The following is a 17566-nucleotide window of genomic DNA, read 5'->3' as shown; positions in this document are numbered from 1 at the left end:
AAAGAAATGGTACCTACATTATTGCAGTTAGTTTAGCGAAATGTTTTTGCATTTTTTTTTGTGAACATATTAGTTTGAAAGCAAAGAATAATCAGTCTTGCTTTCAAGCTTCTGCAAATATTTGCATCTAATGGAAGAGCATTGTGAGAGCAGTATACATAGCCTCAGATTGCTAAATATTGAAAACGTGTATACACATTTTTATAATCCAACCACTGTCAATGTAGAATGTGCTGCACAAACCTCCTCCAAGGACTATGTATCAATTGGTAAAGAATGTATTATATGCAGATGTACAAAAAGGAATAGCATTAACTGATTGTGAGTATACAATGGTTCAAATTGCTTCTACTCCACATGATATATGAGGATGAACAATTGTTACTTACCTGTAAACAGGTGGTTCTCCAGTATTGGTGTCTTTCATAGATTCACATGCTTGAATATTCCCCGTCGTCGGAGTGGGAGTCCCACGGTAAATAAAATAGCAATATATATAGCAAAATATATACATAAATAATCACATAATTAGCGTTATACAGGTGTAAAAACACCCATAGTGTACCTATATGAGAAACTCCATAGGAATACAATGGAGAGAGACAAAAGACTTTTGTAGTCTATCTCTGTCATTATGTAAGTCCGAACTCCAGCCAATCAGGCGTCAGCCCCTCTCTAGAACCTTCTCCTCAGAGCCTCTCACCTCAGATTTTCGTAGCACAAGAGTGACTGTAGAGTGTATGAGGAGAAGAGAGCCTCTGAAGGGAGGAGGGAGGGTCGCATGTGAATCTATGAAAGACACCAATACTGGAGAACCACCTGTTTACAGGTAAGTAACAATTGTTCTTCTCCAGTATTAGGGTGTCTTTCATAGATTCACATGCTTAAATATAGAATAGCTAGCAGTAACAATCACCATTGTTTCCATGCCAAAATAGATTCAAAAATATAAAGATAATCAATCTTCTTATGCATAAAAACAGTATTGAACAACTGTAACATTGTAAATGCATAATATAAATGGAAACAATATGGAGGAGGGAGGAAGAGGCTCACCTTACTTAAAAAGATTGCGCAGCACTGCCTGTCCCACTGCAGCATCCTCCTCGCTTAAAGTTGCCAAGCAGTAGTGCTTAGTAAACGTGTGTCTGGTCGACCACGTAGCTGCTCTGCAGATGTGTTGCAAAGATACTCCAGCAAATAAGGCAGTAGATGATGATACTGCCCTAGTGGAGTGTGCCCTCACTGGAGACTGCAGAGGTTTATTTGCCCTTTGGTGGCAGAAGACAATAGCTGCCGAGATCCAGCGTGCAATCGTTGGTTTAGTAACCTGACGTCCTTTATGACAGCGTCCATATGCTATAAAAAGTTGATCGGATTTTCGGAACGAAGCTGTCTTACTGATGTAGAACTTTAGACACCGCTTCACGTCCAAAGAATGCAATCTTTGCTCTGCAGGTGTCTGAGGATTGGCAAAAAAGGTCTTTAATATTACTGGCTCATTAATATGAAAGTCAGTAGGCACCTTGGGTAGAAATTATGGATTGGTGCGTAACACTACAGCATCCGGTTTGAACTGCAGGAAAGGAGGTTTGATGGTAAAAGCATGAATGTCACTGACACGACGTGAAGACGTTAGTGCCAGAAGTAGGGCTACTTTCCATGTTAGATATTTTAGGTCGGCCTTGTGAATGGGCTCGAACGGAGGTCTCATCAATTGCGCTAACACAACGTTGAGGTGCCACAACGGAGGAGGACGCCGAACTGGCGGAAATTTTCGGAATAAGCCTTTAAAGAATTGGCGGATTATTCTTGAGGAACAAAGGGAACTTGATCCATCTTGCCGGAATCGGGAAATAGCTGCTAGAAAAACCCGTAAGGTTGCATGAGACAGTCCAGAACTAGCTAGGTGCAAGAAGAATGGTAGCAATTGCTCTGCCGTGGAATGTATCGGATGGACTCCGTTAGCAGCACACCAGTGGCAGAATCTTTTCCATTTGAACTTGTACGTCCTGACTGTAGAGGGTGCTCTTGCTTGGGCCAAAATATCCCTACAATCCTGCGGGATGTCTAGGTGGGCGAACTCATGGTGTTCAGGTTCCAGGCCGATAAGCTCAGTGAGGAGGGATTTGGATGACAAATTCTCCCTTCGCTCATTGTGAGCAGATCCGTCCGATGTTGCAGGAGGATTGGTTGGCATTGGGACAGCAGGAGCAGTTCTGAGAACCACGCTTGTCGTGGCCAGCGCGGGGCTATTAGAATCAGGTGGCAAGGTTGTCTCCTCATCTTCCAAAGAACCCGAGGTATGAGGGGTATTGGAGGAAAGGCGTATGCAAATAGATTGCACCAGTTTATCAATAGGGCATTCCCCTGCGACTCCTTGTGGGGATGCCAGCTTGCGTAATTTCGGCATTTCCGGTTCTCCGGCGTAGCAAAGAGATCCAGTTGCGGACGACCCCATAGTTGGAATATCCTCTCTAGAGTGGGTTGGTGTAACTCCCACTCGTGGGTCGACGAGGAGGACCTGCTCAGGGAATCCGCTAGGACATTGGATACTCCTGGTAGATGTACTGCCGTAATCATGATATGATGACTGAGAGACCAGTCCCAAATTCTTTGAGCTAACCTGGAGAGACTTGGGGATCTTGTTCCGCCCTGTTTGTTCACATAGTGCATACAGGTTGTGTTGTCTGTCTGTATTAGCACTGACTCTCCTTGGAGCAAAGGTAGAAATGATTTTAGAGCCAGAAAAATCGCCATCAGCTCCAACTTGTTGATGTGCCAAGATCTTTGATGTGTTGACCATCTTCCCTTCACAGAGAGATCCTCCAAATGTGCGCCCCATCCCTCCAATGAGACGTCTGTCGTGATTGTCCTGTCCGGCGGCACCGACAGAAATGACATGCCTTCCGTCAAGTTGGCTGGAATTGTCCACCATGCGAGTGCTGACTTCATTTGATCTGTGACACATATCATGTCGTGGAAAGATCCCGTTACCTGACGCCACTGAGCATCCAGAGCTTCCTGGATAGGACGTGTCCTCAGTCGGCAATGAGGGATCAAGGCAATGGATGATGACGCCATTCCCAGAAATGATTTTAACAGTCTCACAGAAACTGACTCTTTTGATCTGATCAGAGACACCAGTCGCAGCATCTTTTGTAAACGCTCCTGGGAGAGAAACGCCTTTGCTGATACAGTTTCCAGAGTTGCTCCCAGAAAATCTCTTTGTTGGTACGGATGAAGTTGGGATTTTTCTGCATTTACGGACAGACCTAATGAGCGAAACACGTCCTGGCACAGAAGAATGTGTTGTCGCAGGTGAGTGCTTGACTGAGATTTCAGGAGAAAGTCGTCCAGGTATGGAAATATTTGCACTCCCTGGAGTCGCAAAAACGCTATTACTGGAGCTAGTACCTTCTTGAACACTCGAGGGGCCGAGCGCAGGCCAAATGGTAACACTTTGAATTGGTAATCGTGTTGACCCACTCGAAAACGCAGGAACTTCCGATGCCGCTGTAATATAGGGATATGAAAATAGGCATCCTGGAGATCTATCGTTGCCAGAAAATCTTCCTGCAAGAGTAAGCGCAAGATGTCTACTAGCGTCATCATACGGAAGGATTGGCTCTTTATATATTTGTTTAGTGCCCTTAGATCGAGGATGGGCCTCCACTCTCCGTTTTTCTTTGTGATCAGAAAGAACCGGGAATAAAAACCTTTTCCCTTTTGAGACACTGGCACCAATTCTATAGCTCCTTTTTGCCTTAAAAGTCGAACTTGATGCAACAGTTCTTTCATGTGAGCTGGTGGCGGTCCGGAGGGTGGTGTGGGAGGAGGGAATTTGGTGAATTCTAAGGCGTGTCCCTTTTTTTACAATGTCCAAAACCCAACGGTCCCTTGAGATGGAGGACCATTGGGAAAAGAACAGAGAGATTCGACCTCCAACCTTGTCCGTCTGGTAAGAGTCACTGTCTCTTTGACGCGGTTCCTCTGTATGCGGATTTTCCTCTATATGACTTGGAGGTTTGCTGTCGTGATGCTTGCTGTTGCTGGCCATAAGAGTAACGGTTGGATCCTTGATTGTAAGGTTTGTATTGTTTATTGTCCCTTCGAAAACTTGAGGAGGTGCCGCGTCCGCGTGCACCACGAAAATTGCTCCTTTGAAATTGAAGGTTTCCTAACGATCTAGCTGTCTCAGTATCCTTCTTTATGGACTGTAGAGCTTCATCGACGTGGCTTCCAAATAACGCCTCGCCGTCATACGCCATGTTAAGGATCATGGACTGTACCTCCTGACGAAAGGATGTCGATCTTAACCATCCTTGCCTACGCAGAACAGCCGCACCGGCAAGCTGACGGAACCCCATGCAGGCGATGTCTACTGCACAATCGATTATTTCCGCCGATGCCGCTTCTCCCTCTTGGAGCAACTTCATTGCCTCCACCTTAGATGGCTCTGGCAACTCCTGAACCACATCCGAAATATCAGCCCATACTTGTCTGTCATATCGTCCCAAGATGGCCAAGGCATTAGCTGCTCTAACCACAGTAGAGGCCATAGAAGAGAATTTACGCCCTATGGCATCCATCCGACGTCCGTCACGATCCGGAGGTGTGGTGATAGTAGATGCAGGATTTTTCGCCTTACGTTGCGCTGCCTGCGTAACGACTGACTCTGGTTTAGCCTGACCCGTGAGGCATGGTGGGGTTCCTATTGGTGCCTTATATTTCTTTTCTAATCGAGGCACCTGTGCTGGCAAGGTATTTGGTGTCTGCATTAATTTCTTGCCTTCTTCCCAAATAAACTCCACAATGGGAATAGCATGCGTCTGTTTATAAGGTTGATTCTTGAAATCATAAAGGAAGCAATCTTCCTCTCTGCGCTCCGTTGTTAGTTTAAAACGGTGTGCTGCCCTTTCCATCAGTTGGTGAAAATTGGCTATGTCCACTGGAGGTGAATCCCCTGTTACTATCTGTGAGGGGGATGGTGTTTGTGCCTGGTAATTGTCCCACTCCGCCATATCATCGTCATTGTCATCCACATCCCCATCATCATCTGGGATTTCACCCTCTTCTGTGTCCTGAGGGCCTTCCTCTACAGGCTCATAGTGAGGCAACAACCTTTCTGGAACCTGTCTTGGAGGTGCAGACGGCATCTGAGGAACCGGATTTACAATAGGTACCGGTGGAATATTTGCCGGAATCACCGGGGCTGACGGAACCTCTGAACGTTGAGGGGATAGAGGGAACCGTTGGTTGTAGTCGTCCAACATGCGTTGGAGATTAGTTATGAGCGACAAAGGAAGAGTCGCCGTTTTATGCTTCGGAGGGACCTGCTGTATGTAAACTGGATCTTCATCCTCACTGCTGACATCCTGGCATTTAATAACTAAGTCGGACGGGCTTTGTGCCATTCCAAAAGACTCCGGTAACCCCTCGGACTCCTGATCAGAATCCGTAGCGAATAATGGTGAGGGAGGCTGTGCATCTCCCACAGGAATATTGTCTTCCTGGCTATCCAGGCCAACAGTAGGAGGTAATGGTGTCCAAGAAACCCCAGTTAAAGATGAAACCGACGCTGAAGTTAGCTGAGGTAGTTGTTCCCTCCTTGTCTTCTGGGCAGACGAAACGCTGCTTACTCTTATCTTTACAAATGTCCCTGCCGTCGACTGCTGCATGGTATGTTCTGCAGACGCCTTTGGAGAGGCCCTCGTCGACGGAGCCGTCGTCGACGGAATGATGGTCGACGGAACTATCGTCGACAGAGTCTGTGGCAACAAAATCGATGTCGACGGATCCGCCGTCGACGGAGCCGCTGTCGACGGGGCCGCCGTCGACAGAGCCACCGTCGACGGGGCCGCTGCCGACGGAGCCGTCGTCGATGCTTTCGTCGACAAGGCTTTCGTCGACGGAACCACCGTCGACAGTGTCGTCGACGGGATCTTCTTTTTCTTCGTCGACGAGCTCGACGACGTCTTCGTCGGCGACACAATCTTCGTCGACGGAACCTTTACCTTCTTCGTCGACGATGAAGTAATGGGCAAAATAGAAGTCACCGCCCTCGAGGTACTGATGGTAATCGTCGACGAGGATAACGTCGACAGAACGCTCGTCGACGACGAAGCAGCTGATGTCGTCGTCAGAGTCACCGTCGACGAGCTAGAAACAGCAGATCTCGTCATCGGGAGTATCGTCGACGAGGCGGACAATCTTTTCCCTGAGGAATGGGAAGTAGACGCCTCAGCAGCCTGAGAACAGTGTCCCTTAGGCGACAAAGCAGTAGGTGAGACAGCAGAAGTGGCAGCTGTCAGAGTCAAAGATAGTTTCTTTTTCTTGAGGAAAGGAGATGGTAACTCCTGCACACTACTGCGCTTAGAGGCTGGTTGAGAACGGCCAGAAAGAAGACTTTCAACATCAGAGAGTGGGTTATCCTTATCCTTCAGTCTCTGTAGCCATAATAACAGGCGGCCTTCTCTGTCCTTTAAAGTTTTTGTAGAAAAGGTTCTACAAAATTTACATTTTGCCCCTTCATGGTCTGGGTATAAACAGTAAATACACTTACTGTGTGGGTCCTCAGAAAATAAACGCAGTTTTCCACACGAAGAACATGGTCTAAACAAAGATTTCTTACTAGAAGACATCCAGACTGACAAAAACTGAGCAGAGCTCAGGGAGACTCCCTGTCACACGACGTGCGGTAGAAAATCTGAGGTGAGAGGCTCTGAGGAGAAGGTTCTAGAGAGGGGCTGACGCCTGATTGGCTGGAGTTCGGACTTACATAATGACAGAGATAGACTACAAAAGTCTTTTGTCTCTCTCCATTGTATTCCTATGGAGTTTCTCATATAGGTACACTATGGGTGTTTTTACACCTGTATAACGCTAATTATGTGATTATTTATGTATATATTTTGCTATATATATTGCTATTTTATTTACCGTGGGACTCCCACTCCGACGACGGGGAATATTCAAGCATGTGAATCTATGAAAGACACCCTAATACTGGAGAAATGTACTGACACTAAATATATTATTGAAAGGGCTGGGTGGAAGAAAAGGAAGAAGGGAACGGGGGGGATGTATGCAAACAGAAAAGGGATATGAATAGGCCCAAATGGAAAGATATGTTTACCAGCGATAATGCTTGCTCCCATGGCCCGTCTTTTTCACGGTTCATCACTTGTAGGACGTGATGGGAAGATCAGAATGTTTTCCTAATGCTGTATTTCCATTGCCCTAGGCCACTTCAGTTCCCCACATGAAATGGACTTCATCAACATAACCCCCTACTAAAACTACAAGTACTTGTTGGTTATTGTGCGCATGATCAGCAAATGGACTAAGGCATGCCAATCCAAGAACAGCAATGCACAAACTATTGCCAAATGCCTCCTGAAAGAGTTCATACCGCGCTTTAAAGTACCTATGCTTTTGGGTTCTGACAATGGACCGGCGTTCATCTCACATGTGATTGAGGGGTTGTGCAAGGGGCAAGGAGCCACACAGAAACTACATGTGTTCCACGGAAACTACCAAGTGGGAATGGAATCCCGAGCACATCCTGAAGGGTTGCATGTGCTACACAGCAGTGAAAGGAAGAGTGAGTAAAGCGGGCCCCAAGGATACATCACCTAAAGAACGTCTGGGAACATCAATGCTCCAACCCCTCAGTCTACAAGTTGTGACAACGAGACATCTTTACCTTTTCATCACTTTGTTTTCTTCATATTGAATGTGCCTAAGTAATAGAAGTGCTTGCAAACCTCTCAAATTACTTGAAGACAGGCACCAACGGTTACTTTTTTGTTTAAAGGTATCATCTCTGAGGCTCTACATTATTCCTCAGCAGACTTTTTGAAAAGAGTGAAAGTACAGAAGATAAGACATTCCTCCAACAAGTAACACTAGCCACACGTACCAACGATTGGAACAGTGCCTCAAGACTTTCAGAACAATTAGAGAAAATGCTGTGTCCTAATGTACAATATGCTTTTCAGTCGGCACACCAACTCCGTAGCAGTTGCACCTCCTGAGAAAAGCATAATTAGCAAAGGGAGAGCAAGGATAGAACAGGGAATGTGAATAATTTTGCACGTATAGAAGTTGTAGAAGTAACAACAATAGGACTACACTAAATACGGCCTGCTACCATTACCAAATACCTGCAAGACCTGAAAGGTATGCTGTAAGGATTTTGTTCAAGAATGAACAAGAGGAGGGAATGAGAGAGGGTCTATTTTTTATCATAGGGTACCCCAGGCCCGTTCTGTCCACACCTGAGGTATGAGACCCTTGTCCTTGCCCTGCCAGCCTAATTTGTGGGCTGTGTTAAATTAACCGGAAGGTCCTGTTTTACTATATAACAAATGCCCAGGGCCATCCTTGTCACTCAGGCAGTATGAACCTCTACGTAAGCCCTGCCAGCCTGATCTGTAGGCCTTTTGTTAAATTGACCAGAGTTCTGCACCCATCTTTACTAAACAACAGGCTCCAGGCTTGTCTGACCAAAAATCACAGCCAGCCTCTCTCAGTGAGGCTCTTCTGCTCCAGCCTGGATAGCCCCCACCCTACCTGTATGCGCAAAGTTCACTGTCGCAGAGTTCACTGTCTCTCTATTCTGTCGACATAGCACATCACATCCTGGGTCTGTACATGAGAATAGAGAAGTTCCCACCGCAGCCGCGTCAAGCTGGGGTGATGAATGTGGCAACCAAGACATATATCCATAGATATATATATTTTATTCCTTTGCATTACATATTATCCGCTTGCCCGATGCAATTTACGACGAGCGCTTGGCCTGAGAATATAACCTTTCATCTAGTCTACGTTCCGCATTTAGTAGGATAGACACGACATGTCTGATAAATGTGCGAACCATGGTATAAGTGACGTAGGTAGAAGTGGCGTGAGATAACGTTACTGTAGGCGCTTCTCATAGCCTTAAAAAGTATAAAAGGGAGGCCCACAGGTTTTTCGTCAGACTACCCCACCGTCTGTTACTAGATGGCAGGCGGGTGTGGGTGCTCCCCAAGAGCTCTTGTTTTTTGTTTTTAAGATACAATTTAACTTGCCAATATATATGCTGTATATGCTATGTATGCTATTTTTGTCTCTAAATTGGTGTTTTCTTATTGAGAATGTAATGCTTATATTACACTTGCAAGGCTGTTTTCTTTTGGGTAGGTATGTAAGTATTGTCAGTATTTTAGATCAAGTGTGTTTTGCAATCTGAGAACATTTTCCTTGATTTAACTAATGTTTTTCATAATGCATTTATAAATGTGTCTTTGAGGTTTTTTGAAGTGTCTATTTCCAAACAAATTCAATGCTTCCATGTAGACATGCCTTCTGATTCATATGACTCTGTGAATGCGAGGTCACTATATTTGTATTTTGGATTTTTATGCCTTTTTCTTGAAGTTTCTTGAAGCTGCACCTTCTAAATAAATCTGTTAAACCTTTTGGCTTAGGTTCCATGACTCACATATCTGTTTGCTTAATTTTTAGTGCGAGCGTTCCCAGGCACCCCGCCTAAGGTGCCCCTTTTGCCCCTAAATCACTCCCTCGATCAATCGGTGAAGGTCCCCCGTGCCCCCGTAACAACGCTCCCTCAACATGTGCAGTCTATTACACTTACCATCCGTTTGCTTGCCACCTAACAGTGGGTAAACCACAGCACAGACTGAATCGACAATCACAATCTTCACTGGCCCCAAGGAGCTAGCCACCTGCAAAACACACTAGATTAGGAAACGGTGACACACACTCACGGACATTAAAATCAGACATCAACATAGCAATACCTGTTTTTAAAGAACAGCCTACCCCATTCGAGACAGAGCACAGTGATGCACAGTAGGCTTTGGTTCATTATACACTTAGGGCAATATTCTGTGGCTATGTCCTGTACAAAACATGCTCCACAACCTATTAGAGACTTTTCTTCAAGTTGGAAGACAAATACACTGCAATAAATCTATACTAATATAGCAATACTGTGTTAAGAGCAACCATTCTGAAATAGGAAACAGAGTTAGACGACCATCGAAATTTAATGTCCAATAGCAAAGCCTAAATGCCTGTCTATCCAGACTTCCCTTCCCTGATTGCTAATATTCATGAGGAAGTTAGCTGTTTAAGTCTCCTGTGTATTTAAACAGACTTGGACTGGCAAAACACTACTTCTTACCCTCAAACCCTTTCACATGAAGAACAGAATGGGACTTATATCCTACTGATTATACTTTAAATTCAGGAGTAAGTGCAAATGCAGTTCAGGCTATGCTGCCCATTTTCCTGATCCAGATATGAAAGGGTAGACCAGTTAACCTTTCGTGCTCTCTTAATGGGTTGTTGGTGTCCTTGGTGTGGGCAGGAAAAAGGAGCAGAGCCGACTAAAATTAGACATTACCGAGACCGGGCTGGGCCTCAAGTTGTATGCTTCTCCAGTATGCCGCATTGTGGTGTGAGCATAGGCCCAAGTTGAGGGAAGGCACTCCTGGAAGGATCAGTTATGGTGTAAGACCTCCCCATTCTCATGAGAGTCTGCAGTGTAAGCTGGTACCCCTTTCATAGTGTCACAGGTCGCTCAGGCATGGGAAAATGTTATGTTATATTTATTTATAGTGCGCACGACTACTCAGCAGAGTGTCCCGGCGCGTGCACTGGAAAAGGAAGCAAGGACCTAGCAGTAACTAAAAGAGAAGGGTTTTTAGTTTTTTTCTTGAAGATTATTGGATCCTGAAGGCCACGCAATGTCAGCGGCAGTGAGTTCCAAGCCAAAGCAGCTGTCCTAACAAAAGAGCTCCCGCCCAGCCTTTGGCGGTTAAACCTGGGGGTCTGCATCAATAACTGAGAGGATGAACGCAGCTGTCTCACTGGTATGTAAAAAGCAAATCTTTTTTGTAAGTAAATGGGGCCAAGACCATAGAGGGCCTTATGAGCAATGGTCAGCATTTTGAATTCTATCCGAGACTCCACTGGGAGCCAGTGCAGGGTGTGCAGATGTGCGCGCACACTACTCCTATTAGACCGACCCAGAAGGAGTCTGGCTGCTGAGTTTTGGACTACTTGCAGTTTCTTTAGGAGGAAGCCGGGGATACCCACGAAGAGTGCATTAGCATAGTCCAGACGGGACAAAATCAGTGCCCGGACCACTGTTTCTTTGGCAGATCTCGAGAGGAGAGGAAGAAAGTTTCTCAGTGCCATCAAGGTACCAAAGCAGGTCCCCGCCAGCTTCTTAATCTGTGTTGAAAGGTTCAAATTTTCATTGAACCAGACGCCCAGATTTTTTGCAACATTTCTCTCTGCACTAGGCAAAGGGAAGTCAGGGGGCCACAGTCTCTCTCTAAAGTTGGCAGGAAACGCACTGTATAGAAGGACCTCGGACTTCTCCTCATTGCACTTCAGCTGTGCCAGAGCGAGCCACTGAAACATGGAGGAAACGCAAGGACTGAGTCATCGTCCCTGCCCCAAGTGAACAGAAGCGGAGTGTCATCAGCATAGGCCATCACCTTAGCCCCTAATGACTCCGCTAGATAAACCAGGGGAATGATCTAAATATTAGAAAGAAGGGGACTAAGGGACGACCCCTGCGGGACACCAGTGTCCACCTGCTGAAGCACCGAGGCAAACTGAGGAAGCCAGACCTGCTGAGATTGGCCCTCCAAGAAGGATCTGATCCAACACAGTACAGCCCCGGAAACCCCAATCTCCGAGAGGCGGTCAAGGAGTAAGGAGTGGGGCACCGTGTCGAACCTCGCAGAGAGGTCTAGCATGACAAGATCTGCTCTCCCATCGGCGTCCAGACACTCCCGGATCGCTTCCGACACCTCCAGCAATGCCGACTCTGTGCTATGCAAAGGCCGGAAGCTAAATTGTGCTGGATGCAACAGACCCGATGCCTCCACATGATTGGTAAGTTGGTTCGTAACCACCTTTTCGCAGAACTTAGCCAAGCTAGGCAGGAGCGAAATGGGATGATAGGCAGTCAATCTGGTTTTGAGTCGCACGCCATACACTGAACTTCTTTCCATTTGGTGGTTGCGCCCCTTCACGTGCATCCGTAAATCAGTGTATGTTTCACACTGGGTAGAGGGAGGCTGTCAGAGGGCAGCAGACCTGTTTCTGAACAGCACCGTCATGACACTCATACAAGTTGGGACACTCTTCGGTGTAGGACTAAAACAGCTTCTGCAGTACGCAAGCATGTCCTGCACGGTCCTAGAGATATGGATAACTTTCCCAGACAAACCAAGTGATTCACACGTCCTGAAGGTGGTGTTGGACGTGGGTTCAATAGGGGCATCATCTCCCAGTTGTACACGGCTCTAAAGGCAGATAGACGTCCAACCACGACAATTGGGATGGAGACTTTGAGGGCCCCCTCTCAGATGGAGAGTGGAGACGTGCTAGGACACAGGTGCAATAAGTGGCTAGCAACACTAGATTTAAGTTGACACAATTTTATTAACTGCATAGGGCTTACTTGATGCCGCAGTGACTACACAGGGTCTACCCGATGCGTTCGGCTGGGTGTAAGAGGTGCTTTGGGACCACAGCCGTCTTAAGTCCTGTCACGTAGACGTGCCATGTGGTGAGACCCTTTTGGGAGGAGATACTATAGAGATGCAACAGGTAATGGGAGTTAGGGCTGAATTAACGATATGCGATAGCCTATTAAGACTTCTGCCACTCCCTAAAGAAGGTAGGAAGATGGGCTAGATTTGCCCAACTGGGACTGGTGCTGGCCAGGTGGCGCATCGCTATTCACTGGGCCAGCCCGATACCACCGATGCGGGGTAAATGAAGAACTGATCTACTGGAGTGGGCAGTAGCTGAAGAATGTAGGCCTTGAAAAGTCCACACAGATGACAATGCAGAGGGGGACCTGGAGATATGGGGTGCTATGGTAGACCACCTGGCGGAGGATGATGAAACTGTGGTTGAGGACTCCTCCCCAGGCTGACCTAATGTTTAGGCAGAGGCTCCTCAGACGATGTTGGGGAACCAAGACGGGGTGTAGAATAGCCTGATGGTTCGCCACGCCCCCCAGGGGGTGGTCGGATGGACCCTGCATTGGGGTCGATATAGGGTGTGTAGGAGATGTGTGATAATACAGCACTGCTTCCGTCTCCTGCCCTGTGACCCCAGTGGACCACTGATTAGTAGATTTCTAGTTATTACGCGCACATGCACACGTCATCCCCCTACTCCCTCTGGGCAAATCCCAGGCAGGAATACATTGCTTGTATTGGAACCCCCCAAGAGATAGGAGACTACTGTGCTGCGGAACTATTTAAATGTTTATATGTTATGATCATGGCTGTCAACCCAGCAGTTTTTTGTGTTATACTGTTTGCACATTCCCAATGCGAATAAAGAAATAAAAAAATAAAAAACTTTCTTCCTCTCTACATTTTGTGACACTACAGGCACCTTCCTTTATGGATCGCTCTGGCCTCACCTAATCAAGTGCTGCAAAAGTAAATAAAAAAGCAAGCAGATTTGTCTTGGTCCTTTGCACACATATTTGGAGAGTGGTATCAAGCTGAACATCTCACGTATAAAACTTAAATGATGAAATTTCAGTTTGTGGAGTTATGAAAGAACAGTGATGGGTTTAGTAACAAAACAGATTAAGCCCCAACTATTACAGTGCCCTAGAACATGCCAAATATAGTATACTATAGACATTTCAAACAATGTGGGCTCTCGAACCACTTTCAATTACGGTGAGAAGTTCTAATATTTAGGTCACAGTTACGGCATATGTTAGTCACAGTAGCTCACAAAATGAGCCCATCTCAGATGAGTAATGAGATTTTGTATGGGATAATGGTTAAAACCATGCTCATCATAAAAAGTTTTTGCTGAATTTTAGACACTAAACAAAGCAAACAACCAAACCAAGAAACAACTAATTCCCACTGCTGCAGGTGTTTTTGGACACTGAATGTGTAAAATCGATGACCTTGTATGGTTCTGTAGAAATTAACCTATTTTAGAGACACGTGCTGGCAGAATATTTCTCTGAAACCAAGAAGATGATGTTGAAAAAACATTCTTTTAACCTCACTATGTGTGCAAGATCTTTCTATTACTAAGACATTTCTATAGCCATTGGCTGCTCCACAGAATAATCCGTTATCATAGGGAAATCCGCTCAGCTTCAAATCACCTCACAATTTTGAGGGTCATAATGCTAAGGATGCATAATTTTTATGGCATGGTTGAAAAGTGGGATCAAAAAAGGGACAGCGAGTGAAAGGAAGATAGAATATACCTGCTGGGACAGGCTCCAGCGCAAGTCCTGCAATGCATCCAGCATTTTGTATATGTCGAAAACTCGCACAACTTCAATTCTCTGCATTGCTTCTGCCTGAAACAAAGAGAAAAGATGGAGTATGCTGTCCCATCAGCCCAATGCAAAGAGATAAAAATAGAACTTGTAATGGAGTTGCGCAAGTAACTGGAAAGTGGCCATGATAGTTTGGGGGAGAAACTGTGCAGCAACCATACATGCTCAGCCATCAACTAGGAGAAACTTGAAGACACCATGTCAACATAGCCATTACTTTACACTGGGGAGAATTGGCCATTAAATTCAGCCACCAACCACCTCTTGCTCACACTGAGAGAAACAGGCAAGAGGGTGCAAGCTCTATTTTCAGCAATCACTCTCTCATCTCCGAGCTAAGGGGTACAGTCACCAAGAGCACACATATATGCTACTTTACTATTCCATACTTCAATTTCTAAAATATCTGAGTAAGCCTATTCAATACATTCATGAATATTTTTGCTTAAGCCACCTTTCAATGAGCTCCTAAAGTGACGCAATTCTTGAGGAGACATTTTCAACGAGCTCCTTTGATAAGTGATTATCACATAATACACAGAGTCACAGCATTCAGAAATGGAATGTGCTTGGTTTGAGTTTCTGACCAAGGGAAAGTGTACGTGACAGTCTGAGAGAGTAAGCAGTACGATAAAATAAAAACACAAAGTCTGCAAATAAGAGGAAAACACCGTAGGTCAGCAGAGCAAATGAGTAGCCCAGAAGCACACTATAATAATGGAACTCATTACAACAGACAATAGGTGCACAGAAGCTATACACTAACTCTCCTTTGATGCCGACTGCCACCTACAGGCATGATGGCACACTGGAGGTCTTGCTGCCCTTAGAGAGGCAGTGTCTATTCCTCTTACAAAGCTGCAACCTATAGGGCTACATTGCCATGTCCTTACTTTCCATCTACTTTTAAAGAACAAAAAAGGTTTGCAAAGAATAGTTTTGAAATGTCACTTTTCTTCCTTTTAGTGACTTTTCAAGGTCTTATATATTTTTGCTCAGCATTAAAACTAAATTAATGAAACTGACCATATAGCTTTTTTTAATCTGCTAAATCATGCATTTGTGTCACATATACCTACTGGCCTTTCCAAAGTAAGGCAAAGACGTTACACCAAATGTGAGTTTTGGGAAAAGTGCTGTGAATGGGACTATTCTCTGTTTATGAATATCAATGGAGATCCCCTGAAGGAGAATAATGGAAATCATTAAAATGGACAATACGTGGACACTAAATCCTTTCATGCCAACATAAAACCCAATCAAATGGTGCTCATTTTAATCAATGAATCAAACCTACGACCTACTCACTAGACACCGATCTCAGCAGCATGTGAATCAACCTACCATACTAAATTACAAATGAGTGTCCAGCACGAGGCAGCGCTAATGAGAGGAAAATAGGTCTTGTGATGTATGGTTATACGGCTTACAAAAGAAGCCACATCACTACACTTACAAGGATGGACCACTCCATCGTCAGCTTTCACATAACCGGACCACCAATCACCCATACGGAGTCTAGCAACAGCCCAAGCCGCTGCTGGAAGAAAGTCCAGAAACTGAACGGCTTAACGACAGGGCCGGACTGGGATCGCAAACCCTGGCAATTACGTCCATACGGCCCCGGGGGGTTGGGGGTGCTGTGTTGAGAGGGTGTGTGCTGGCGGGAACACTGCTGCTGCACTTTTGTTACAAGGGGCATATTTTGCAGCTCTGCTGCAAAACCAGCCCCCAGTAACAAAATCGGCCCCCACCGGTCCAAAACCGGCCACCACCCTTCCGACCCACTGGGGAAATCCACAGTGCCTGCTACGGCCGGTCCAGCCCTGCTCAACGCCCTCCAACTAAACTACCCAAACCCTACCAATGACTTACTTCATCAACTGGATCACCAATACAATGGCACCCCTGAAAAACACCAAACCCAAAAGATCCAACAAACAAGCTAGCTGGTACTACAGTGACCTCAGAAAATCCAAGAGAGTTTGCAAACAACTCAAATAGAAATGGAGACCCACTCGAGGAACCACTGCAAGAAGCGCCTACAAGGCCGTACTTATCACACTATCGCCATCAAGTACCATCAAGTGAAAGAGACCAAGAAAAAGGGCCTGACCCTGAGAATCAAATCTAGCTCCAATAACTGCAAGGAACTTTTCGCCATCGTCAAGGAATTGACCAACCCAAAAGTCGCAATCAACACCATTACTTCTACACAAGAGCCCTGGAATAACCTCTCTGACTTCTTCCACGAAAACAATCACCACTGACCCCAATATATCTACAAGCTGGGAAGAGCCACGATCAGCGCTGAACTCACTTCCATCATCAACACCTACCTCAAGACAGCCACCTTCCCAGATAGCTGGAAACATGGCAGAATCACTATCCTCCTCAAAAACCCCCAGCCTACCCCAAAGTACTCAGCAACTAACGACACCACAAACTCAAGGACGACTCACAATCAGGATTCTAAAATAACCACAGCACTGAAACAGATCTCATCGCTGCCACAGATAGCTTACATACCATCTTCGACCGTGGACTGCCTCCCTCTTTTTTATCCTCCTTGACCTCCAACACCGTCTTCCACCAAACACTCATCGCCAGATTAAGCACATCAGGAATACAAGGACCAGCTCTCAAATGGATAGCCTCCTTCCTCTCCGGAAGAACTCAAAAAGTCGTCCTTATACTGTTAACATGAAAACACAAGGACCTCATCTGCGGAGTCCCACAGGGATCATCACTCAGCCCCACACTTTTCAACATGTACATGATTCCTCTGGCAAACATCAGATCCCAAGGAATCAACATCATCTCCTTTGCTGACAACACCCGGCTCATTTTGTTTCACTCTAAGATGACCATCCCCACCAAGACAGACTTCAAACAACACATGACCAACGTGACCAATTGGATGAAAGAAAACTGCCTCAAGCTCAACACCAACCAAATTTAAGTGCTGATCTTCTCGATTAGGAGCTCTCCTTAGGACTCCACCTGGTGGCCTGCCGAACCTGGACCCACACTCACCTCAACCAACTAAGCTAGGAACCTAAGCCTCATCCTGGACAATAACCTGACCATTAAGTTCCAGGTCCACGCCGTCATCTCCTCATGCTTCAACATACACCGCGTGTTTCATAAAATCTTCAAGTGGCTCCCACTGGACACGAGGCGTGCCACCACGCAGGC

The 17566-nt window shown here is 45.8% G+C and overlaps 1 protein-coding gene across 1 annotated transcript in view; it reads right to left on the bottom strand.

The window, feature by feature from the left end:
• RAD51D (RAD51 paralog D) overlaps window positions 1-17566 on the bottom strand; it is a 94498-nt gene that overhangs the window by 28495 nt on the left and 48437 nt on the right. The window contains exons 7-8 of the mRNA XM_085649641.1: window positions 14294-14389; window positions 9647-9737 (exon numbers count right to left, since the gene is read on the bottom strand). Of these exons, the coding sequence (XP_085505767.1) occupies window positions 9647-9737; window positions 14294-14389 (187 nt within the window). The remainder of the gene's footprint in view (window positions 1-9646; window positions 9738-14293; window positions 14390-17566) is intronic.

Source organism: Triturus cristatus, chromosome 3_2, assembly GCF_964204655.1.
Source record: "Triturus cristatus chromosome 3_2, aTriCri1.1, whole genome shotgun sequence".
NCBI classification, from domain to species: Eukaryota; Metazoa; Chordata; class Amphibia; order Caudata; family Salamandridae; genus Triturus; species Triturus cristatus.
The sequence above is the reverse complement of the archived record's forward strand: the minus strand, read 5'-3'. Positions and strand labels throughout refer to the sequence as shown.